We start from the raw sequence: 24,441 nt of genomic DNA, 5'->3' as shown, positions 1-24,441 counted from the left end.
GTTATGGCATTTCATTTTATGACATTCTATGTTGTAATGTTTCATGTTATGGCATATCACATTTTAATGTTTCATGTTATGGCATTTCATTTTATGACATTCTATGTTGTAATGTTTCATGTTATGGCATCTCACATTATAATGTTTCATGTTATGGCATTTCATTTTATGACATTCCATGTTGTAATGTTTCATGTTATGGCATCTCACATTATAATGTTTCATGTTATGGCATTTCATTTTATGACATTCCATGTTGTAATGTTTCATGTTATGGCATCTCACATTATAATGTTTCATGTTATGGCATTTCATTTTATGACATTCCACGTTGTAATGATTCATGTTATGGCATATCACATTTTAATGTTTCATGTTATGACGGGGCGGCACGGCGGTCTGGTGGTTAGTGCGCAGACCTCACAGCTAGGAGACCAGGGTTCGGTCCCCGCCCTCGGCCATCTCTGTGTGGAGTTTGCATGTTCTCCCCGTGCATGCGTGGGTTTTCTCCGGGTACTCCGGTTTCCTCCCACATTCCAAAAACATGCTAGGTTAATTGGCCCCTCCAAATTGTCCATAGGTATGAATGTGAGTGTGAATGGTTGTTTGTCTATATGTGCCCTGTGATTGGCTGGCGACCAGTCCAGGGTGTACCCTGCCTCTCGCCCGAAGACAGCTGGGATAGGCTCCAGCACCCCCGCGACCCTCGTGAGGAAAAAGCGGTAGAAAATGAATGAATGAATGAATGAATGTTATGACGATTCATGTTATGGCATTTCATGTTATGGCATTTCATTTTATGACATTCCATGTTGTAATGTTTCGTGTTATGGCATCTCACATTTTAATGTTTCATGTTATGACGATTCACGTTATGGCATTTCATTTTATGACATTTCATTTTATGACATTCCACATTGTAATGTTTCGTGTTATGGCACCTCACATTACATTGTTTCACGTTATGACAATTCATGTTATGATGATTCATGTTATGGCATTTCATGTTATGGCATTTCATTTTATGACATTCCATGTTGTAATGTTTCATGTTATGGCATATCACATTTTAATGTTTCATGTTATGACGATTCACGTTATGGCGTTTCATTTTATGACATTTCATTTTATGACATTCCACATTGTAATGTTTCGTGTTATGGCACCTCACATTACATTGTTTCACGTTATGACGATTCATGTTATGGCGTTTCATGTTATGGCATTTCATTTCATGACATTCCATGTTGTAATGTTTCATGTTATGGCATATCACATTTTATTGTTTCATGTTATGACGATTCACGTTATGGCGTTTCATTTTATGACATTTCATTTTATGACATTCCACATTGTAATGTTTCGTGTTATGGCACCTCACATTACGTTGTTTCACGTTATGACGATTCATGTTATGATGATTCATGTTATGGTGTTTCATGTTATGGCATTTCATTTTATGACATTCCATGTTGTAATGTTTCATGTTATGGCATCTCACATTATAATGTTTCATGTTACGACTATTCACATTATGCCGTTTCATGTTATGGTATTTCATTTTATGACATTCCATGTTGTAATGTTTCATGTTATGGCATATCACATTATAATGTTTCATGTTATGACGATTCACGTTATGGCGTTTCATTTGTCTCTTTGTTTTCCAGTCTTATCATAGGACGCACAGATATAACGTGAAGTTACTAATTGTCCCAAAAAGAAAAGCATGAAGGAAACCAATCCCTTAAAACGATTGGAATTGTGTCCACTGTACTCCAGTATGACTTCCTCCCATCCCTGCTGCCTCAGTCTAAGCCGAGCACACGCTAATGGTCTGGAGGGAGCATCTTAAAGCAAGGGGGCTGATCTCCAGCCAATCACAGGCCAGACACAACGAGGCGGATTATCACATTCAAACGTCTCATTGAATATTGAATTTTGCAGTTTGACCAGCGGAAAATCCTGACAAGAGAGGGGAGAGATGCAGGATGCCTGCAGGGATTTGGGACCATTGAAAAAATATTTGTCGTTACAGGAATCTCTCCTTTATGGAAGTTCATTGGAATTGAAAGTGATGGAATATTTGGGGAGTTAGAGTATTCATTCATTTTCTATCGCTTATCCTCGCGAGGGTCATGGGGGGTGCTGGAACCTATCCCAGCTGTCTTGGGGCGAGAGGCGGGGTACACCCTGGACTGGAGACAAACAACCATTCACACTCACATTCATACCTATGGACAATTTGGAGTGGCTAATTAACCTAGCATGTTTTTGGAATGTGGGAGGAAACCGGAGTACCCGGAGAAAAGAACATGCAAACTCCACACAGAGATGGCCGAGGGGGCGGGTTTGAACCCGGGTCTCCTAGCCGCCTAGACAGTTTCTCTCCAGCTTTTTCATTTTGAATTACAGTGGAACCTCGCTTAGCATCATAAATTCGCCCGACTTTAACCAAAACGTACTCTAACCAAATACATTTTTGCCATAACAAATCATTCATTTTCTACCGCTTATCCTCACAAGGGTGATGGTGGGTGCTGGAGCCTATCCCAGCTGTCTTGGGGCAAGAGGCGGGGTGGGGGTCCACCCCGGACTGGTCGCCAGCCAATCCCAGGGCACATATAGACAAACAACCATTCACACTCACATTCATACCTATGGACAATTTGGAGTGGCTAATTAACCTAGCATGTTTTTGGAATGTGGGAGGAAACCGGAGTACCCGGAGAAAAGAACATGCAAACTCCACACAGAGATGGCCGAGGGGGCGGGTTTGAACCCGGGGTCTCCTAGCCGCCGTGCAGCCCGGAGTTGGAGTATCGCTAACCTATTTACCCCCTGCTGCTTTTTTAACATTACCAACAGCCTTGTTGACCTACAGGTGCAGAAGACTGGACTTAAACCCACCTTATAAGCGGCTTCCCTCATGAACTGTTTAGCAGGCATTTTCCAGATGGCAGGAACGGTGATGACCCATCGGACATCGTTGTTGTCAAACTCGCAACCTGTCTGATCACTCAGCTCCTGCAGGAAGAAAAGTCCGGTGTTGTGTTGTGTAACAGTGATACCAGCATCGAATACGTCACGCAGGTACTTTACCTTCAGTGCTTGCTCCTTAAAGAAGGCCAGCGCGTAAGCAAAAATGTCCAAAGCTTTCACGCGCTTCCCATTGGCTGCCTGGAGATCCGTATTGATGGACAGGTTCTGCAAGTGGGCACAGTGACACCTTTGTTAAGGTCAACCTGTTTATCACCTTCTAAATATGCTTTTTAACATTATTAGAGCTCTCTCGACATGAAATAACACCCCTATAGTCACCTCTACACTCCTATTCGCCAATATAGTAAACATAATATGTGAAAATAAGATATATAAGGCATAGAAAATCTCTTTATCACCTTCTAAATATGCTTTTTAACATTATTAGAGCCCTCGAGACATGAAATAACACCCCTATAGTCACCTCTACACTCCTATTCGCCAATATAGTAGACATAATATGTGAAAATAAGACATATAAAGGCATAGAAAATCTGTTTATCACCTTCTAAATATGCTTTTGAACATTATTAGAGCCCTCGAGACATGAAATAACACCCCTATAGTCACCTCTACACTCCTATTAGCCAATATAGTACACATAATACGTGAAAATAAGATATATAAAGGCATAGAAAACCTGTTTACCACCTTCAAAATATGCTTTTTAACATTATTAGAGCCCTCGAGACATGAAATAACACCCCTATAGTCACCTCTACACTCCTATTCGCCAATATAGTAAACATAATATGTGAAAATAAGTTATATAAGGCATAGAAAATCTGTTTATCACCTTCTAAATATGCTTTTTAACATTATTAGAGCTCTCTCGACATGAAATAACACCCCTATAGTCACCTCTACACTCCTATTGCCAATATAGTAGACATTATAAGTGAAAATATGATATACAAAGGCACAGAAAACCTGTTTACCACCTTCTAAATATGCTTTTTAACATTATTAGAGCCCTCGAGACATGAAATAACACCCCTATAGTCACCTCTACACTCCTATTAGCCAATATTGTAGACATAATATGTGAAAATAAGATATATAAAGGCATAGAAAACCTGTTTACCACCTTCAAAATATGCTTTTTAACATTATTAGAGCTCTCTCGACATGAAATAACACCCCTATAGTCACCTCTACACTCCTATTCGCCAATATAGTAGACATAATATGTGAAAATAAGATATATAAGGCATAGAAAATCTGTTTATCACCTTCTAAATATGCTTTTTAACATTATTAGAGCCCTCAAGACATGAAATAACACCCCTATAGTCACCGCTACACTCCTATTAGCGAATATAGTACACATAATACGTGAAAATAAGATATATAAAGGCAGAGAAAACCTGTTTACCACCTTCAAAATATGCTTTTTAACATTATTAGAGCTCTCTCGACATGAAATAACACCCCTATAGTCACCTCTACACTCCTATTCGCCAATATAGTAGACATAATACGTGAAAATAAGATATATAAAGGCATAGAAAACCTGTTTACCACCTTCTAAATATGCTTTTTAACATTATTAGAGCCCTCGAGACATGAAATAACACCCCTATAGTCACCTCTACACTCCTATTCGCCAATATAGTAGACATAATATGTGAAAATAAGATATATAAAGGCATAGAAAATCTGTTTATCACCTTCTAAATATGCTTTTGAACATTATTAGAGCCCTCGAGACATGAAATAACACCCCTATAGTCACCTCTACACTCCTATTAGCCAATATAGTACACATAATACGTGAAAATAAGATATATAAAGGCATAGAAAACCTGTTTACCACCTTCAAAATATGCTTTTTAACATTATTAGAGCCCTCGAGACATGAAATAACACCCCTATAGTCACCTCTACACTCCTATTCGCCAATATAGTAGACATAATATGTGAAAATAAGATATATAAAGGCATAGAAAATCTGTTTATCACCTTCTAAATATGCTTTTGAACATTATTAGAGCCCTCGAGACATGAAATAACACCCCTATAGTCACCTCTACACTCCTATTCGCCAATATAGTAGACATAATATGTGAAAATAAGACATATAAAGGCATAGAAAATCTGTTTATCACCTTCTAAATATGCTTTTGAACATTATTAGAGCCCTCGAGACATGAAATAACACCCCTATAGTCACCTCTACACTCCTATTAGCCAATATAGTACACATAATACGTGAAAATAAGATATATAAAGGCATAGAAAACCTGTTTACCACCTTCAAAATATGCTTTTTAACATTATTAGAGCCCTCGAGACATGAAATAACACCCCTATAGTCACCTCTACACTCCTATTCGCCAATATAGTAGACATAATATGTGAAAATAAGATATATAAGGCATAGAAAATCTGTTTATCACCTTCAAAATATGCTTTTTAACATTATTAAAGCTCTCTCGACATGAAATAACACCCCTATAGTCACCGCTACACTCCTATTGCCAATATAGTAGACATTATAAGTGAAAATATGATATACAAAGGCACAGAAAACCTGTTTACCACCTTCTAAATATGCTTTTTAACATTATTAGAGCCCTCGAGACATGAAATAACACCCCTATAGTCACCTCTACACTCCTATTAGCCAATATTGTAGACATAATATGTGAAAATAAGATATATAAGGCATAGAAAATCTGTTTATCACCTTCTAAATATGCTTTTTAACATTATTAGAGCCCTCGAGACATGAAATAACACCCCTATAGTCACCTCTACACTCCTATTCGCCAATATAGTAGACATAATATGTGAAAATAAGATATATAAGGCATAGAAAATCTGTTTATCACCTTCTAAATATGCTTTTGAACATTATTAGAGCCCTCGAGACATGAAATAACACCCCTATAGTCACCTCTACACTCCTATTCGCCAATATAGTAGACATAATATGTGAAAATAAGATATATAAAGGCATAGAAAATCTGTTTATCACCTTCTAAATATGCTTTTGAACATTATTAGAGCCCTCGAGACATGAAATAACACCCCTATAGTCACCTCTACACTCCTATTCGCCAATATAGTAGACATAATATGTGAAAATAAGACATATAAAGGCATAGAAAATCTGTTTATCACCTTCTAAATATGCTTTTGAACATTATTAGAGCCCTCGAGACATGAAATAACACCCCTATAGTCACCTCTACACTCCTATTAGCCAATATAGTACACATAATACGTGAAAATAAGATATATAAAGGCAGAGAAAACCTGTTTACCACCTTCAAAATATGCTTTTTAACATTATTAGAGCTCTCTCGACATGAAATAACACCCCTATAGTCACCGCTACACTCCTATTCGCCAATATAGTAGACATAATATGTGAAAATAAGATATATAAGGCATAGAAAATCTGTTTATCACCTTCTAAATATGCTTTTTAACATTATTAGAGCCCTCGAGACATGAAATAACACCCCTATAGTCACCTCTACACTCCTATTAGCCAATATTGTAGACATAATATGTGAAAATAAGATATATAAAGGCATAGAAAACCTGTTTACCACCTTCAAAATATGCTTTTTAACATTATTAGAGCTCTCTCGACATGAAATAACACCCCTATAGTCACCTCTACACTCCTATTCGCCAATATAGTAGACATAATATGTGAAAATAAGATATATAAGGCATAGAAAATCTGTTTATCACCTTCTAAATATGCTTTTTAACATTATTAGAGCCCTCAAGACATGAAATAACACCCCTATAGTCACCGCTACACTCCTATTAGCGAATATAGTACACATAATACGTGAAAATAAGATATATAAAGGCAGAGAAAACCTGTTTACCACCTTCAAAATATGCTTTTTAACATTATTAGAGCTCTCTCGACATGAAATAACACCCCTATAGTCACCTCTACACTCCTATTCGCCAATATAGTAGACATAATACGTGAAAATAAGATATATAAAGGCATAGAAAACCTGTTTACCACCTTCTAAATATGCTTTTTAACATTATTAGAGCCCTCGAGACATGAAATAACACCCCTATAGTCACCGCTACACTTCTATTGCCAATACAGTAGACATAATAAGTGAAAATATGATATACAAAGGCACAGAAAACCTGTTTACCACCTTCTAAATATGCTTTTGAACATTATTAGAGCCCTCGAGACATGAAATAACACCCCTATAGTCACCTTTACACTCCTGTTACCCAATGTATATATAGTAAAAAATATATGTTGCTAATTAAACAAATTAGATTAATTTTTTGAATTTTTAATTGGTGGTTAGTTTCATACTTAGCACTTCACTTTGTTCTTATACGGATGTTTGTGCAATATAGAAATATTTCTTTGTTTTTTTTTTAAGCCCCCTTACCGCGGTGGTGTGGAGCTTCATTTTGAATTTCTCCAAGTACAGCCAGTGCTTGGACTCGCCGGGATCCAGGTCATGATAGAAGTCCCGTGCCGCGTAGCCAAAACTGTGGAACTTTCTGTCCGGAGTCAGCAAGATTGTGGTTGGGGTCTTCTGGTTGGACACCCCGGGATCTCCACCCTCCCATCGCCTGGAGAAATAAGAGATGAATATTTCATATCTGCCATGAATTCATGTGTTCATTTATTTATGGTGCGTCCTTGCAACGATTCCTCACTAAACACATCGCAAGATTAGAGCCCTCTAGACATGAAATAACACCCCTATAGTCACCTCTACACTCCTATTAGTCAATATAGTAGACATAATCAGTGAAAATATGATATATAAGGTACAGAAAACCTGTTTACTACCTTTTAAATATGCTTTTTAACATTATTAGAGCCCTCTAGACATTGAATAACACCCCTATAGTCACCTCTACACTCCTATTAGACAATATAGTAGACATAATATGTGAAAATAAGATAAATAAGGCATAGAAAACCTGTTTATCACCTTTTAAATATGCCTTTTAACATTATTAGAGCCCTCTAGACATGAAATAACACCCCTATAGTCACCTCTACACTCCTATTAGTCAATATAGTACACATAATACGTGAAAATATGATATACAAAGGCATAGAAAACCTGTTTACCACCTTCTAAATATGCTTTTTAACATTATTAGAGCCCTCTAGACATGGAATAACACCCCTATAGTCACATCTACACTCCTATTAGTCAATATAGTAGACATAATAAGTAAAAATATGATATATAAATGCATAGAAAACCTGTTTACCACTTTCAAAATATGCTTTTTAACATTATTAGAGCTCTCTCGATATGAAATAACACCCCTATAGTCACCGCTACACTCATATTGCCAATATAGTAGACATAATACATGACAATAACAAAGACAGCTGGGATAGGCTCCAGCACCCCGGTAGAAAAATAGTGGTAGAAAATGAATCAATGAAGTAAGAAATCAGAAAAGGGGCAAAAATAATCCCTCGTTTATCACTGTTAATTGGTTCCAAACATGATTGTAATAAGTGATTTTTTATATAATTTATATTAGAGCCCTCTAGACATGAAATAACACCCCTACAGTCACCTCTACACTCCTATTAGTCAATATAGTAGACATAATACGTGAAAATGAGATATATAAGGCATAGAAAACCTGTCTCCCACCTTCTAAATACACTTTTTGACATTATTAGAGAACTGTAAACATGAAATAACACCCCTATAGTCACCTTTACACTCCTATTACCCAATGTAGGTATGTATAGTAAAAAATATATGCTGCTAATTAAACAAATTGGATTGATTTTTTGAGCGAGTGTGAATGGTTGTTTGTCTATATGTGCCCTGTGATTGGCTGGCCACCAGTCCAGGGTGGACCCTGCCTCTCGCCCCAAGACCCCCCCCCCCCCACCCGCGACCCTCGTGAAGAAAAGCAGTAGAAAATGAATGAATGATACATTTAGAATGTGTCATGGTCCAGTAAAAAAAACAGGTGAGGGATCCGAATGGCCCTCAAGCCGCACTTTGGACCACCCCTGCCATAAAGGCTAATGTCAGTCATGTGCTGATGCATCCTGGTTGGTCTAAAAAAAATGACACTGGAGCTAGCGGGATTCCCGTATGCACGAAGGTAGGCTATAATTAGTCCAAAGTCCTTTTTCCTGAGAAAAGTGCACGAGGGGAATGCTGATATGGAACAGGAACTAATTAGAGCATTCTTGGGGGAAATCGGGAATGGAATGAAAGTTGAGTTTGCCGAAAACGTGAAGAGAACGCTACCAAGCCGTCGGAGCCTGAGATGAGTTCCTGAGGGTCGTTACTTGTTCTTCATGCTAATGTAATTCATTCAATTAATTCAAAATTAATTAATTCATTCATTCATTTTCTACCGCTTTTTCCTCACGAGGGTCGCGGGGGGTGCTGGAGCCTATCCCAGCTGTCTTCGGGGCGAGAGGCGGGGTAGACCCTGGACTGATCGCCAGCCAATCACAGGGCACATATAGACAAACAACCATTCACACTCACATTCATACCTATGGACAATTTGGAGTGGCTAATTAACCTAGCATGTTTTTGGAATGTGGGAGGAAACCGGAGTACCCGGAGAAAACCCACGCATGCACGGGGAGAACATGCAAACTCCACACAGAGATGGCCGAGGGTGGAATTGAACCCTGGTCTCCTAGCTGTGAGGTCTGCACACTAACCACTAGACCGCCGTGCCGCCCGGAGCTTCATTCATTTTCTACCGCTTTTCCTCACGAGGGTCGCGGGGGGTGCTGGAGCCTATCCCAGCTGTCTTGGGGCGAGAGGCGGGGTACACCCTGGACTGGTGGCCAGCCAATCACAGGGCACATATAGACAAACAACCATTCACACTCACATTCATACCTATGGACAATTTGGAGTCGCTAATTAACCTAGCATGTTTTTTGGAATGTGGGAGGAAACCGGAGTACCCGGAGAAAACTCCACACAGAGATGCCCGAGGGTGGAATTGAACCCTGGTCTCCTAGCTGTGAGGTCTGCACACTAACCACTAGACCGCCGTGCCGCCCGGAGCTTTAATTTCTCAATTTATTTACAACAAGGGACTCCAACTTGTGGCCCATGGGCCAATTCCAATACACTAACTTATTAGGTTACTTATTTATTTATGGAATATTTTGGTACTTACAGCATTGACTAATACTTCGATTTCTTGGACGATATGAAATATTAAAAATAATGAGTCATAACTAATGAGTGTGCCGTACGTACGTACCTCATGGTGTGAATGCACTCGGGCTCCTTGGTGAAAGCGTAAGCATAGCCGCTGGACGTGGTGCCGAAGTCGATGGCCACCACCACCATGAAGGCCATTCCTGACGGCACTTGGTCGCTGCTGTCATTCTGCTCCACAAACACAACACAGACAGCGCCGGGGGTTACGCTTCCATTTGAATACCGTTGAAGCGTCGCAACATCAAGTTGGACCAACCAGAACTTTATTCATCCCTCGGGTGTGAGCCCTCAGGGGAATGAAGGTTATATTATTCCCTGTAATAATGAAGTAAAAAGGTTAAATGAATGAAATGTTAAAGGTTAAATAACTGTTAATAGTTATCCTCCCTATCCGTGTGGAAGTGGTAAGTTTTTGGCTATTTAAGTTGAAAGGAAATAACTTGGAGGCTACCGTTTAGGTCGCTAGCGCTCCAGTTTGCGAGTTAGCATGTGTCTCAAGACCCTGCAGTTGCGCAATATGTTGTAAATAAAATAACTGTTAATAGTTATCCTCCCTCTCAGTGTGGAAGTGGTAAGTTTTTGGCTATTTAAGTTGAAAGGAAACAACTTGGAGGCTACCGTTTAGGTCGCTAGCGCTCCAGTTTGCGAGTTAGCATGTGTCTCAAGACCCTGCAGTTGCGCAATATGTTGTAAATAAAATAACTGTTAATAGTTATCCTCCCTATCCGTGTGGAAGTGGTAAGTTTTTGGCTATTTAAGTTGAAAGGAAATAACTTGGAGGCTACCGTTTAGGTCGCTAGCGCTCCAGTTTGCGAGTTAGCATGTGTCTCAAGACCCTGCAGTTGCGCAATATGTTGTAAATAAAATAACTGTTAATAGTTATCCTCCCTATCCGTGTGGAAGTGGTAAGTTTTTTGGCTATTTAAGTTGAAAGGAAATAACTTGGAGGCTACCGTTTAGGTCGCTAGCTCTCTAGTTTGCGAGTTAGCATGTGTCTCAAGACCCTGCAGTTGCGCAATATGTTGTAAATAAAATAACTGTTAATAGTTATCCTCCCTCTCAGTGTGGAAGTGGTAAGTTTTTGGCTATTTAAGTTGAAAGGAAATAACTTGGAGGCTACCGTTTAGGTCGCTAGCGCTCCAGTTTGCGAGTTAGCATGTGTCTCAAGACCCTGCAGTTGCGCAATATGTTGTAAATAAAATAACTGTTAATAGTTATCCTCCCTCTCAGTGTGGAAGTGGTAAGTTTTTGGCTATTTAAGTTGAAAGGAAATAACTTGGAGGCTACCGTTTAGGTCTCTAGCTCTCTAGTTTGCGAGTTAGCATGTGTCTCAAGACCCTGCAGTTGCGCAATATGTTGTAAATAAAATAACTGTTAATAGTTATCCTCCCTATCCGTGTGGAAGTGGTAAGTTTTTTGGCTATTTAAGTTGAAAGGAAATAACTTGGAGGCTACCGTTTAGGTCGCTAGCTCTCTAGTTTGCGAGTTAGCATGTGTCTCAAGACCCTGCAGTTGCGCAATATGTTGTAAATAAAATAACTGTTAATTACTGTTAATTAATTACTGTAATATTATATGTTTATATAAATATGAGGGGTGTCACGGGACACAATACACAGGATTGGGTCTACAACAGGGGGTGGGCAAACTTTTTGACTCGCGGGCCGCATTGATATGACAAAATTTACGGGGGGGGGGGGGGCAGACTATATATTTTACACGTAACAGTCCACCTGGTATTATTGTATCTGTAAAATTGTCATGCAATCTGCTATTATTATTTATTATTTTATATTTATATTTAAATATTTAAAAAATAATAAAATATTATAATAATTACAATAAAATTAAAATAATAATTATTATATTATTATTATGTAAAATATGCAAATACAACAATAATATTATATATAATTAATATAATAATTAGCATTAATATAATAATTAGCATTAATATAATAATTATAATAATCATAATAGTTCTAATAATAATTATAATAATCTAATAATCTAATAATAATAATTATTATTATTATTATTATAATTATTATTTATAATAATAATTATTATTAATAATTAATAATAATAATTATAATAATAATAATTATTATTATTATTATTATGTGCTTGTGTCTCTTTTTTCAGGAGCACTTTGTAAACAACAGACCATGTCAAACAACGAAATTGATACAACCATCAAAAGGTTGGCTCAGGCCATGATGCCAGGTTGTATGTTGAGTTTAAATGAAATACTTTGGAAAGATTGGGCGGGCCGTATTCAAACACTTGGCAGGCCGGATGTGGCCCCCGGGCCGTAGTTTGCCCACCCCTACAAAAACAAAACAACAAGACCAGATTTTGACTTGACTTTCAAAAAAAGTGCAATAAAAAAAAATAGAAATCTACTTTTAGTAAAATAGAAATCTACTGCACTGTGTGTACGCTAGCGGGCCCCGCCTCCACCCAGCCAGACAATCTTCAGACAAAAAGACTGTATGATGGACAAAAGGGCTCACTTCCTGCATGTGAGGTTGCGAAATACGGGGAAAGCAGACATGGCAATATATTGATTATCCGCTTCATTTTCGTTTATTGTGTGATTCTTTCATTTATCGTCATCATCATCATCATCATCATCATCATCATCATCACAGGCCTTTCTTCGGAACAAAAAAAGTCACTTTTGAATCTCATGAGATCTTGTGACATACCTAATAAAAAAAATTTAAAATATAAAAAATAATAAATAATATATAAATATATATAAAATTATTATTTACGTGTGTATATATATAAATATATATATATAAATAATATAAAATCATAATAATTGAAATGAAGAGTGTATTTACGTGAACCTACAGTATATAGTAGATTTAGAAGAGAAAATCAGTTGCACATCAACAGGAAGTTACCTGAATATGTGTCGGGGACAGCGGAGTGATGCCAGGATCACCAACACTTTTAGCTGGAGATGGGTTAGCCATTTCATCTGGAGAAAAACACCAAGGCTCATAAGCACACAATAACATATACGCACCATAACGCACCACTCCATATTAGCATGGCATCCATGATTAAACGGTCTCCATATAATGCTGACAATAATATCGTTTATCGACAATCATTTGTAGCACAGCGACATCTCTTATTGCGACAGGCCTTCCTGTAACTCGCGACAAGATGAAACTCAACTGTGAACCGGTGACGTTACTTCCTGTCCGTCCCCCATTCAGCTCTTCTAGCACATTTACAGCAAAACACACGAGCACGAGTCGTATTCCTGTCTTATTATTATTATTATTAAACAGGTTTTCTGTACCTTATATATCATATTTTTACTTATTATGTCTACTATATTGACTAATAGGAGTGTAGAGGTGACTATAGGGGTGTTATTCCATGTCGAGAGGGCTCTACTAATGTTAAAAAGCATATTTAGAAGCTGGTAAACAGGTTTTCTATGCCTTATATATCTTATTTTCACGTATTGTGTCTACTATATTGACTAATAGGAGTGTAGAGGTGACTATAGGGGTGTTATTTAATGTCTAGAGGGCTCTAATAATGTTAAAAAGCATATTTAAAAGGTGGTAAACAGGTTTTCTATGCCTTATATATCATATTTTTATTTATTATGTCTACTATATTGACTAATAGGAGTGTAGAGGTGACTATAGGGGTGTTATTTAATGTCTAGAGGGCTCTAATAATGTTAAAAAGCATATTTAAAAGGTGGTAAACAGGTTTTCTATGCCTTATATATCATATTTTTACTTATTATGTCTACTATATTGACTAATAGGAGTGTAGAGGTGACTATAGGGGTGTTATTCCATGTCTAGAGGGCTCTAATAATGTTAAAAAGCATATTTAGAAGCTGGTAAACAGGTTTTCTATGCCTTATATATCTTATTTTCATGTATTATGTCTACTATATTGAGAGAGCTAGCGACCTAAGCTGTAGCCTCCAAGTTATTTCCTTTAAACATAAATAGCCAAAAACTTACCACTTCCACACGGATAGGGAGGATAACTATTAACAGTTATTTAACCTTTAACATGAACATTAATCAAACGTAATAATTTTTTCTGGGTACATGATACCGTACAGCATCCATATCAAACTAACATTAAACTTTCATATCAAGGCGGGGGCCTCAAACTAGTGTACTGTGGGCCACATTTGGCACATTTGAGACCCCTGGCCTAGAACCAATTAACCGCCATAAATAAGAGATTACTGTACGAGTATGAGGAGATGTTATCAGACAGGAAGTGGAATGTTTCCGGCTTCGGAAGCGCGTCCTTCAGAGTTCTGCTATTGTCACGGTCATAAAAGTGTTTAGCAAGTGTTGGCTGGCGGGCGTCTGAATGCTGTGAGACACGTTCACGTTCCCGGAGAAAGTCAATACTGCCGCTGAATGGTGCCTTCAAACAACAGTAAAAGTCAGTAGTAGAAGTTTCTTTCACAGAAACGACCGTGACATTTCAATGGAATTGAACAGTGACGACTATACGTGTTCTATCCTTTTTATTTGTCTGCCTTAATAGCCTTCACTAAGTGTTCTGTGAATGCACACAATAATCATCATTCTGGCCGACTTATTATAAGCATCTTGTTGAAGTGTCTCCCAGCAGGACATCATGTTATCCAATCCTTTTAGCTGCCTCGCTCATCTTTTCTCTCGTCCTCCCCTATGGAGGGAATGAGTGCTCTCAAGTCCCATAATACACTTGCCGAGCAATTACAGAACCAAATTACAGACCACCTGTGGCTAGACCCAATCTCCACACATCCACTTGGTCTTTCAGCAGCCTTGGCTGTCCATGCCCAAAAATCACCTTCATAACCTCAAGTCTTCTGCTTTTTTTTTTTTTTTTTTTTTTGAGATTTGAGATCTCAGCGCCTTTTTTGGTCGGGTTCGATACGTCTTGGAAAGCCGTGTGAAAAAAATAAAATTTACAAAAAAATGTCTGACAAATTTTATATATTAGGGTATTCATTCATTCATTAATTTTCTACCGCTTTTCCTCACGAGGGTCATGGGGGGTGCTGGAGCCTATCCCGGCTTTCTTGGGGCGAGAGGCGGGGTACACCCTGGACTGGTGGCCAGCCAATCACAGGGCACATATAGACAAACAACCATTCACACTCACATTCATACCTATGGACAATTTGGAGTGGCTAATTAACCTAGCATGTTTTTTTTTTTTTACTTCTAAGAGCCAGTGGTGTCATTAGGCCTATTTTAAAATGTTCTTAAGCCCCCCCTAAATAATTTGATATTTTGTATTGATTTTTAAAATTTTTTTCATTTTTTTTTTTTTTTACAAAAAAATGTCTGACAAATTTTATATAATAAGGCATTCATTCATTCATTCATTTTCTACCGCTTTTCCTCACGAGGGTCATGGGGGGTGCTGGAGCCTATCCCAGCTGTCTTGGGGTGAGAGGCTGGTGGCCAGCCAATCACAGGGCACATATAGACAAACAACCATTCACACTCACATTCATACCTATGGACAATTTGGAGTGGCTAATTAATCTAGCATGTTTTTTTTTTACTTCTAAGGGCCAGTGGCGTCATTAGGCCTATTTTAAAATGTTCTTAAGCCCCCCTAAATAATTTGATATTTTTTATAGATTTTTTTTAATTGATTTTTTTTTTTTTTTTTTTACAAAAAAATGTCTGACAAATTTTATATAATAGGGCATTCATTCATTCATTCATTTTCTGCCGCTTTTCCTCACGAGGGTCATGGGGGGTGCTGGAGCCTATCCCGGCTTTCTTGGGGCGAGAGGCGGGGTACACCCTGGACTGGTGGCCAGCCAATCACAGGGCACATATAGACAAACAACCATTCACACTCACATTCATACCTACGGACATACCTAGCATATTTGTTTTTGGGTTGTTTTTTTTTTACTTCTAAGGGCCAGTGGTGTCATAAGGCCAATTTTAGGGGGGCTTCAGCCCCCTGAAATGTTCTTCAGTCCCCTTAAATAATTGTATATTTTTTTATTGATTTTTTTTATTTTAAATTTTTTTTATTTATGCATTTATTTTTATTTTTTTCCAAAAAAAATATAGTAGACATAATATGAGAAAATAAGACATATAAAACATATAAAACTTGTTTATTACCTTCTAAATGCAATTTTTAACATTAGAGCTCTCAAGACATGAAATAACACCCCTATAGTCATCTTTACACTCCTGTTACCCAATATAGTGGACATAATATGAGAAAATAAGACATATAAAACATAGAAAGCTTGTTTATGACCTTCTAAATGCAAGTTTTAACATTATTAGAGCCCTCAAGACATGACATAACACCCCTATAATCACCTTTACACTCCTGTTACCCAATATAGTAGACACAATAAGAGACAATAAGACATAGAAAACATATAAAACTTGTTTATGACCTTCTAAATGCAATTTTTAACATTAGAGCTCTCTAGACATGAAATAACACCCCTATAGTCACCTTTACACTCCTGTTACCCGATATAGTGGACATAATATGAGAAAATAAGACAAAAAATAAGACAAAATAAGACTAAATATTCACACACATTTGAAGACAACCGACGGCCATGTTTGCCTCTCTTCTGATACGCTGCGTAGCAAAGTGTTGTGTTTGTGTTCACACTTCCCATTCAGCCACGAAAGAAAAGAACGCCATAATTGTACCGATTTGCAAATGCACCAACACAGAAGTTTCAATATTTGTATTCATGAATGAAGTCTTTGTATTCCCGACATCCAGCATTATGGATTATTACAGGGGGGGGGGGGGGGGGGGGGTCCGAAGGATTTCCCAGCAAGTGCCACAAAATGAAAGGATAATGACGCAATTGAATTAATTGACTAAGCTTGTAGTCGGAATACACACATGTTTACATTTTTGATTGACAGCACAAAAAATGACACATTTTCTCTTCAATATTTAAACTCTGTGTTATTAAATAACTTAATTATTTTACCCCATAATAGTACCACTTTATTCATGAACATTGTCTTCTCATAATATTTGAACTTTATTCCCATTATATAGAACATTTGCCTCAACTTCATTTTTGAAAAATGTCAATGTAATATTTCAGCTCTATGCTACTAAAATGAGATTATTTTTCCTGATAATAATAATCATCATAATAATTACCAGTTTATTCTGATGCGTGTTTTACTTTTTGTTGCTGTAATGAGTTTTTTTCTTAATATTTTTATTATTATTAATAATAATATTAATAATATTAACACTATTGATAATGTAATGTAATAATAAAAAAATAATGTAATAATTAATATTATTAAAATTTTATATTAATGATGTTAATAATGTTAATAATTTTAATAATACTAATAATATTAATAATATTAAAATAATATTAACACTATTGATAATAATGTAATAATTAATATTATTAATATTTTATATTAATGATGTTAATAATACTAATAATACTAATAATATTAATAATATTAATAATATTAATAATATTAATAATATTAAAAATAATTATAATTATTATGAATAATAATTAATAATAATAATAATTTTTATAATAATATTATTTTCAAAAAATGATGGCTGTTTTAATCATTCCTGCTGTTTTTTTTAACTTGTCAACTATCTTCACTTAATTTTTGTAAATGTTATTCTCATGGTATTACAACTTTATTCCCATAATATTCAAAAAAATTATTACTATAATAATAATCAAATTAAATTAAATAATCAAATTTCCCCCCCCCAAACTACCTTTCTAAAAATGACAATACCACTTTAAAAAAAATCTCTTAACTTGACAAGTTTTGTTTTTGTCAGCGTAGTATTTCTCTTCATATTTTGACTTTATTTTCTCTTCATATTTTGACTTTATTTTCTCTTCATATTTTGACTTTATTTTCTCTTCATATTTTGACTTTATTTTCTCTTCATATTTTGACTTTATTTTCTCTTCATATTTTGACTTTATTTTCTCTTCATATTTTGACTTTATTTTCTCTTCATATTTTGACTTTATTCTTGTAAACCTACGACAGACCTTTTCCATCTGTGCTGTTGCCTTAGATTTCTTGTTAAATGATATTTTTAGAACGTGCACTTTTTGACACCCCTGCTGTATTCCCTGATGGAATAATCGAAAACGTCAATCATTGTTCCATCAAGCACGAGTACTCAGTAATAGTCGGTCGCGAGTACTGTAGTACTTTGGAAGAGACACAGACCAAATAGTCCCGATGCAGACTGTTGCTTTTCCAGCTGAATCCTGTTTCCTGCCCTCTTTCCTCCTTTCTATATGTTCACAGCGTGGGACCCCCTCCCCCCATCCTGAACTCCCACTCCACCAAGGAATCAACATGTGACTGCAGCAGTGGAATCGTGTGCTGTCAGGTTTTGTGTGTTTGGTGGCCGGTAGTAGTACATATGTAGTACATATGTTCCTGGAGTGTATTTGTTATTGTTTAGTGCAGGGGTGGGCAAACTTTTTGACTCATGGGCCGCATTGAGTTAACAAAATTGTGCGGGGGGCCAGAACATATATTTAACACACATGATTTTAAGCATATAATTTTAATAATTTTAATAATTTTAATAATTTTAATAATTTTAATAATTTTAATAATTTTAATAATTTTAATAATTTTAATATTTTTAATATTTTTAATATTTTTAATATTTTTAATATTTTTAATATTTTTAATAATTTTAATATGTTTAATATTTTTAATAATTTTAATATTTTTAATAATTTTAATAATTTTAACATTTTTAATATTTTTAACATTTTTAATATTTTTAATATTTTTAATATTTTTAATATTTTTAATATGTTTAATATTTTTAATATTTTTAATATTTTTAATATTTTTAATATTTTTAATAATTTTAACACTTTTAATAATTTTAACATTTTTAATATTTTTAATAATTTTAATAATTTTAATAATTTTAATAATTTTAATAATTTTAATAATTTTAATAATTTTAATATTTTTAATATTTTTAATATTTTTTAAATATTTTTAATATTTCTAATAATTTTTTAATATTTGTAAATATTTTTTCATAATTTTAAAATAATTTTTAATAATTTTAATAATTTTACGCCTTGAATTATTTGTCTAATTTTAATTGTCATACTATCAGCTATATGTTTTTTCAGGAGCACTTTAAACATCAGACCACATCAAACTACGATTTATTTATTTATTTTTTTTTTTACTGAATAAGACATCCGACTTGAAAGTCATGTTGCCAGCTGGTATGTTAAAAGTTGAAATACTTAAAAGCAACTGGCGGGCCAGATTCAAACGTTTGGTGGGCCCCCGGGCCGTAGTTTGCCCACCCCTGGTTTAGTGGTATTCAGGATGGAGGCTGTCGTGACATTTTATGTAGTCTTCTTTTAGGAATATACTTGAGGTGCACTGTAAGCAGGATAAATAAAGCTTCATATTTGCATATTTTTCCTTTAGTAAAGGTCACGTTTTTGTGTACTGTGCCAAGCGGAGCTTAGCAATACATTGCAGTTTTTTTTATAAAGTACAATGTGGAAAGGACAAACCCCGCAATGTCATTTGACATGACGGTGCAACATCCTGTCTCAAGTTCGTGCAGATGAGCCTGACGGCGGGGGGATGGGTGCATTGCTCTATTTCAGGGGTCTCAAACACGCGGCCCGCGGGCCAAATGTGGCCCGCAGGACACAAATTTGAGGCCCCCGCCTTGATATGAAAGTTTGATATGGATGCTGTATGGTATCATGTACACAGAAAAAACTATTACGTTTGATTAATGTTCATGTTAAAGGTTAAATAATTGTTAATAGTTATCCTCCCTATCCGTGTGGAAGTGGTAAATTTTTGGCTTTTTTAAGTTTAAAGGAAATAACTTGAAGGCTACCGTTTAGGTCGCTAGCTCTCTAGTTTGCGAGTTAGCATGTGCCAACAGTAAAGCATGTTGGAATCATTCTCAAACATGCGGCCCGCGGGCCAAATGTGGCCCGCAGGACACTAGTTTGAGGCCGCGCAAGTTTGATATGGATGCCGTATGGTATCATGTACCCAGAAAAAATGATTACGTTTGATTCATGTTCATGTTAAAGGTTAAATAACTGTTAATAGTTATCCTCCCTATCCATGTGGAAGTGGTAATTTTTTGGCTATTTAAGTTTAAAGGAAATAACTTGAAGGCTACCGTTTAGGTCGCTAGCTCTCTAGTTTGCGAGTTAGCATGTGTCTCAAGACCCTGCAGTTGCGCAATATGTTGTAAATAAAAAGAGTATAAATGTGACTATAGTCGTGTTTTGTCATGTCTACAGGGCTCTAATAATGCTTTGTTCATTTTAATCTGAAAAAAATCAATTTGTCTACCCACCAACTATATGTGCTTTCTTATGTTTTAATTATTTGCCGTTTTATTATTATTATTATTATATTTATTTATTACTGATTGATTGATTTTTTTTATTCTTGATCTTATTTTGTGTAGAAAAATAAACATGAAGATATTTGAGAACAGTGGAATGTTTTATCAGAGCTGGACTGAGCAGAACTGGAGGTGCTGAGGTTGTCATTGGGAGTGACCAGGATGGATAGGATCGGGAAAAAGTCGGGAGCAATGAACAGACCCGACTGCAATAAATGAATTTCCACAATAGAGAACTAGATTCAACTTTTTTTTTAAACATAATTAGAGCCCCGCAGACACGAAATAACACCCCTATAGTCAACTTGACACATTGTACCACTTCCACACTGGATGGGATCATGTGGGATTTGCCATGGCTGACTTCAGGACTTCATGCAATGTTAAGGTAACGTCGTGTAAGCTAATGTTTTGTGTCATTGCTGCCACCTAGTGGCCACAATACTACATACCGTATCACTTGTATTACTTTTACTCATTCATTATTAATTTCTGAAAAAAAACGTGATATATCGAGGGACTGTACATCCGAGTATAATAAACGTAGTAAAAGGGTGTGGCCTAGGTTATTTGTGTTTTGCAAGTGTATGTTGTCGTATTGCAGGGGAACGGGCGCATGATGTCATCATCTCATTTGCATAATCAATAATGCATCGTGTAGGGAGTGCACAGTCTCATTATAAAGTGTTTGCAAGCAAAGGGGGGATAGGTACAAGGTAGTGATAAATCTATCTGTGGCGGTCCAGATGTATCAGTGGCAGGCCAAAGGAAATCACCCAATGTATGGCAAATGCTTTGCTTTAATCACGCCCGTGGCCGGACTTTGGACACCATTGCTCCGCACCACACTCATCCAACCAAGTATGAATATTTGGATCACGTGGTGTGCAATGCACCACATTCATGATGGGACAAAGTGTCCCCATGAAGTTTTTATTTTCAGTATTTTAGTAAAAATGGAGTCATGCAACACTTCATATTCATCAACGTCTTGTTTTACATTGAAATGTCAGGACGAGGTTTGATGGCTACGGGGCCCACCCACTGCAGGCAGGCCCTGCGGAGGACATGCTGCAGACTTTTGCTGCAGTGTCTCACAAGTCCTCGATGGGCCGGCAACTTTCGCTTTCTTTCATTCGCTAGAAATCAAACGCAGCAAGGTAAAAAAAAAAAAAAAAAGGAGGCTAAAGTTTTCGCGTCGCCATGTTGTCCGCAGTGATGCTTAGCTGCTCCAGACACTGCGGTACCGCGGTGCACACTTCCTGTGGTCCACCCCGCGACAACATGTTCGAGAGCGGGCACAAAAGATGCTATGTCTTACCTGCTGGGATCTTGTCTTCTTTCGTCGTCATCGAGCCTCCCGGCTTCGCCTCCTCCCTGATGCAAAAAAAAAACACCCAGCAATTGTCCTCTTTGACCGGAACCACACCACCACGACCACCGGTACCGCCTCTTGGTGGCCTCTTGGTGGCTTCGTTACAACTTCGCTTCGCACCGCAAAGCACGTGGAGCGCCCCAGTGCCGTGTGGGGAGGGGGTTCGCTGAAATAAATGTCGTGTCGGGAGGGGTGGGGGGGGGGGGGGGGGTTCTGTGAAATAGATCTTGTCGTTGGGGGGTTAAATCAGCTTGGAGGATGTTGGACCCCACATTGCTGCAGCTCTCGCAGCCCCTCCCATCACCTTCTACACCGTCCTGACTTGGAATCCATGATCCTCGCCAGCCGTGGGCGATACGGCACATTCTGCTATCGATGCCGCGATACCAAGTAACGATACAAGGCTGGTGGATCGGCGCAAACAAAAAATTCTGCTATCACACGTGAAAACAAATAAAAATGCTAATGCCAAAAACACACAGGAGCTCCTAAAAGCAACTGCATGGAAGAAATGCTCAACGCGGAAGCGAACGTTAGCCAGGCTATCAGGACGTTAGCCAAGCGTGCTAGCCATGATGCCAGGACATCAGTCATGCTACCGGGAAGTTAGCCGGGCTACCAAGAAGCTAATCATGCTAACAGGAAGTCATCCTGTCTGCCGGTCATTAGCCAAGCCTGTTAACCATGCTACCAGGAAGTTAGCTGGGCCACTAGGATGTTAGCCATGCTACCAGGCAGTTAATCATGCCACCAGCAAGTTAGCCAGGCTACCAAGACGTTAACCAAGCATGTTAGCCATGGTACCAGGAAGTTAGCCAGGCTACCAGGATGTTAAGGGCAAGCCTGTTATCCAAGCTACCAGGAAGCTAATCATTCTAACAGGAAGTCATCCCGTCTGCCGGTCGTTAGCCAAGCATGTTAACCATGCTACCAAGAAGTTCATCATGTTACCAGGAAGTTAGCTGGGCCACTAGGATGTTAGCCATGCTACCAGGAAGCTAATCATGCTAACAGAAAGTCATCCCGTCTGCCGGTCATTAGCCAAGCCTGTTAACCATGCTACCAGGAAGTTAATCATGTTACCAGGAAGTTAGCTGGGCAACCAGGATGTTAGCCATGCTACCAGGCAGTTAATCATGCCACCAGCAAGTTAGCCAGGCTACCAGGAAGCTAATCATGCTAACAGAAAGTCATCCCGCCTGCCGGTCATTAGCTAAGCCTGTTAACCATGTTACCAGGAAGTTAATCATGTTACCAGAAAGTTAGCTGGGCCACTAGGATGTTAGCCATGCTACCAGGCAGTTAATCATGCTCCCAGCAAGTTAGCCAGGCTACCAGGATGTTAAACCAAGCATGTTAGCCATGCTACCAGGATGGTAGCCAGGCTACCAGGATGTTAAACCAAGCATGTTAGCCATGGTACCAGAAGGTTGGCCAGGCTACCAGGATGTTAGGCAAGCCTGTTATCCAAGCTACCAGGAAGCTAATCATGCTAACAGGAAGTCATCCCGTCCGCAGGTCATTAGCCAAGTCAGTTAACCATGCTACCAGGAAGTTAGCCAGGCTACCAAAATGTTAACCAAGCATGTTAGCCAGGCTACCAGGATGTTAGGCAAGCCTGTTATCCAAGCTACCAAGAAGTTAGCTACCATCATGCTAACAGGAAGTCAGCAGGTCGTTAGCCAAGCATGTTAACCATGCTACCAAGAAGTTAATCATGTTACCAGGAGTTAGCTAGGCCACTAGGATGTTAGCCAAGCATGTTAGCCATGCTAACAGGAGTTAGCTAGGCCACTAGGATGTTAGTCAAGCATGTTAGCCATGCTACCAGGAAGTTAGCTAGGCTACCAGGGTGTTAAACCAAGCATGTTAGCCATGGTACCAGGAAGTTAGCCAGGCTACCCGGACGTTAGGCAAGCCTGTTATCCAAGCTAACAGGAAGCTAATCATGCTAACAGGTAGTGATCCAGCCATATTTGTGTGATTGCAGCATTTGTAATCAATTCATCCATCAATTCATCCATCTTGTCAAGCTAGTATTGACCCAATATTCCTACCGCCCTTGGTATCGATGGGATCGACATTTGTATGGACCTCTCCCTGATTTCTACTGCAGCTATGCTTTGCTTTGCAGGACATCCTGCATGATTCTGCACTGTCATCCGCACACATGCTAATTATCTATCCGTATTGGTGATTAGCATCTATACAGTATTTACCAAGTATTCAACCACAAGTTTTACCCTGGAAAAATGGCACATTATATATTTTTGTGTATCATTAAAGCCATAAGAAGCCGTACAACTTGAACCCCAAAGCGTTGTGCGTGAACTCATCACGGCTCATCCCTAAAGTGAGTGGTCACGTGTTTGTCACGTGACC

At 37.7% G+C, this 24,441-nt stretch overlaps 1 protein-coding gene across 3 annotated transcripts in view; it reads right to left on the bottom strand.

Moving 5' to 3' along the window:
* Nucleotides 1-23,356, bottom strand: part of hspa12a (heat shock protein 12A) — a 40,102-nt gene extending 16,746 nt beyond the window's left edge. For 2 of the 3 annotated variants that reach the window (XM_058057285.1, XM_058057284.1), the window contains exons 1-6: nucleotides 22,006-23,356; nucleotides 13,154-13,230; nucleotides 10,279-10,406; nucleotides 7,437-7,623; nucleotides 3,103-3,207; nucleotides 2,911-3,027 (exon numbers count right to left, since the gene is read on the bottom strand). In XM_058057285.1, the coding sequence (XP_057913268.1) occupies nucleotides 2,911-3,027; nucleotides 3,103-3,207; nucleotides 7,437-7,623; nucleotides 10,279-10,406; nucleotides 13,154-13,230; nucleotides 22,006-22,036 (645 nt within the window). In that variant the 5' untranslated portion in view covers nucleotides 22,037-23,356. The remainder of the gene's footprint in view (nucleotides 1-2,910; nucleotides 3,028-3,102; nucleotides 3,208-7,436; nucleotides 7,624-10,278; nucleotides 10,407-13,153; nucleotides 13,231-22,005) is intronic. The other variant, XM_058057283.1, reaches the window with a different exon arrangement.
* Between the last annotated feature and the right edge of the window lie 1,085 nt (nucleotides 23,357-24,441).

Source organism: Doryrhamphus excisus, chromosome 19, assembly GCF_030265055.1.
Source record: "Doryrhamphus excisus isolate RoL2022-K1 chromosome 19, RoL_Dexc_1.0, whole genome shotgun sequence".
Lineage (NCBI taxonomy): Eukaryota > Metazoa > Chordata > Actinopteri > Syngnathiformes > Syngnathidae > Doryrhamphus > Doryrhamphus excisus.
The sequence above is the reverse complement of the archived record's forward strand: the minus strand, read 5'-3'. Positions and strand labels throughout refer to the sequence as shown.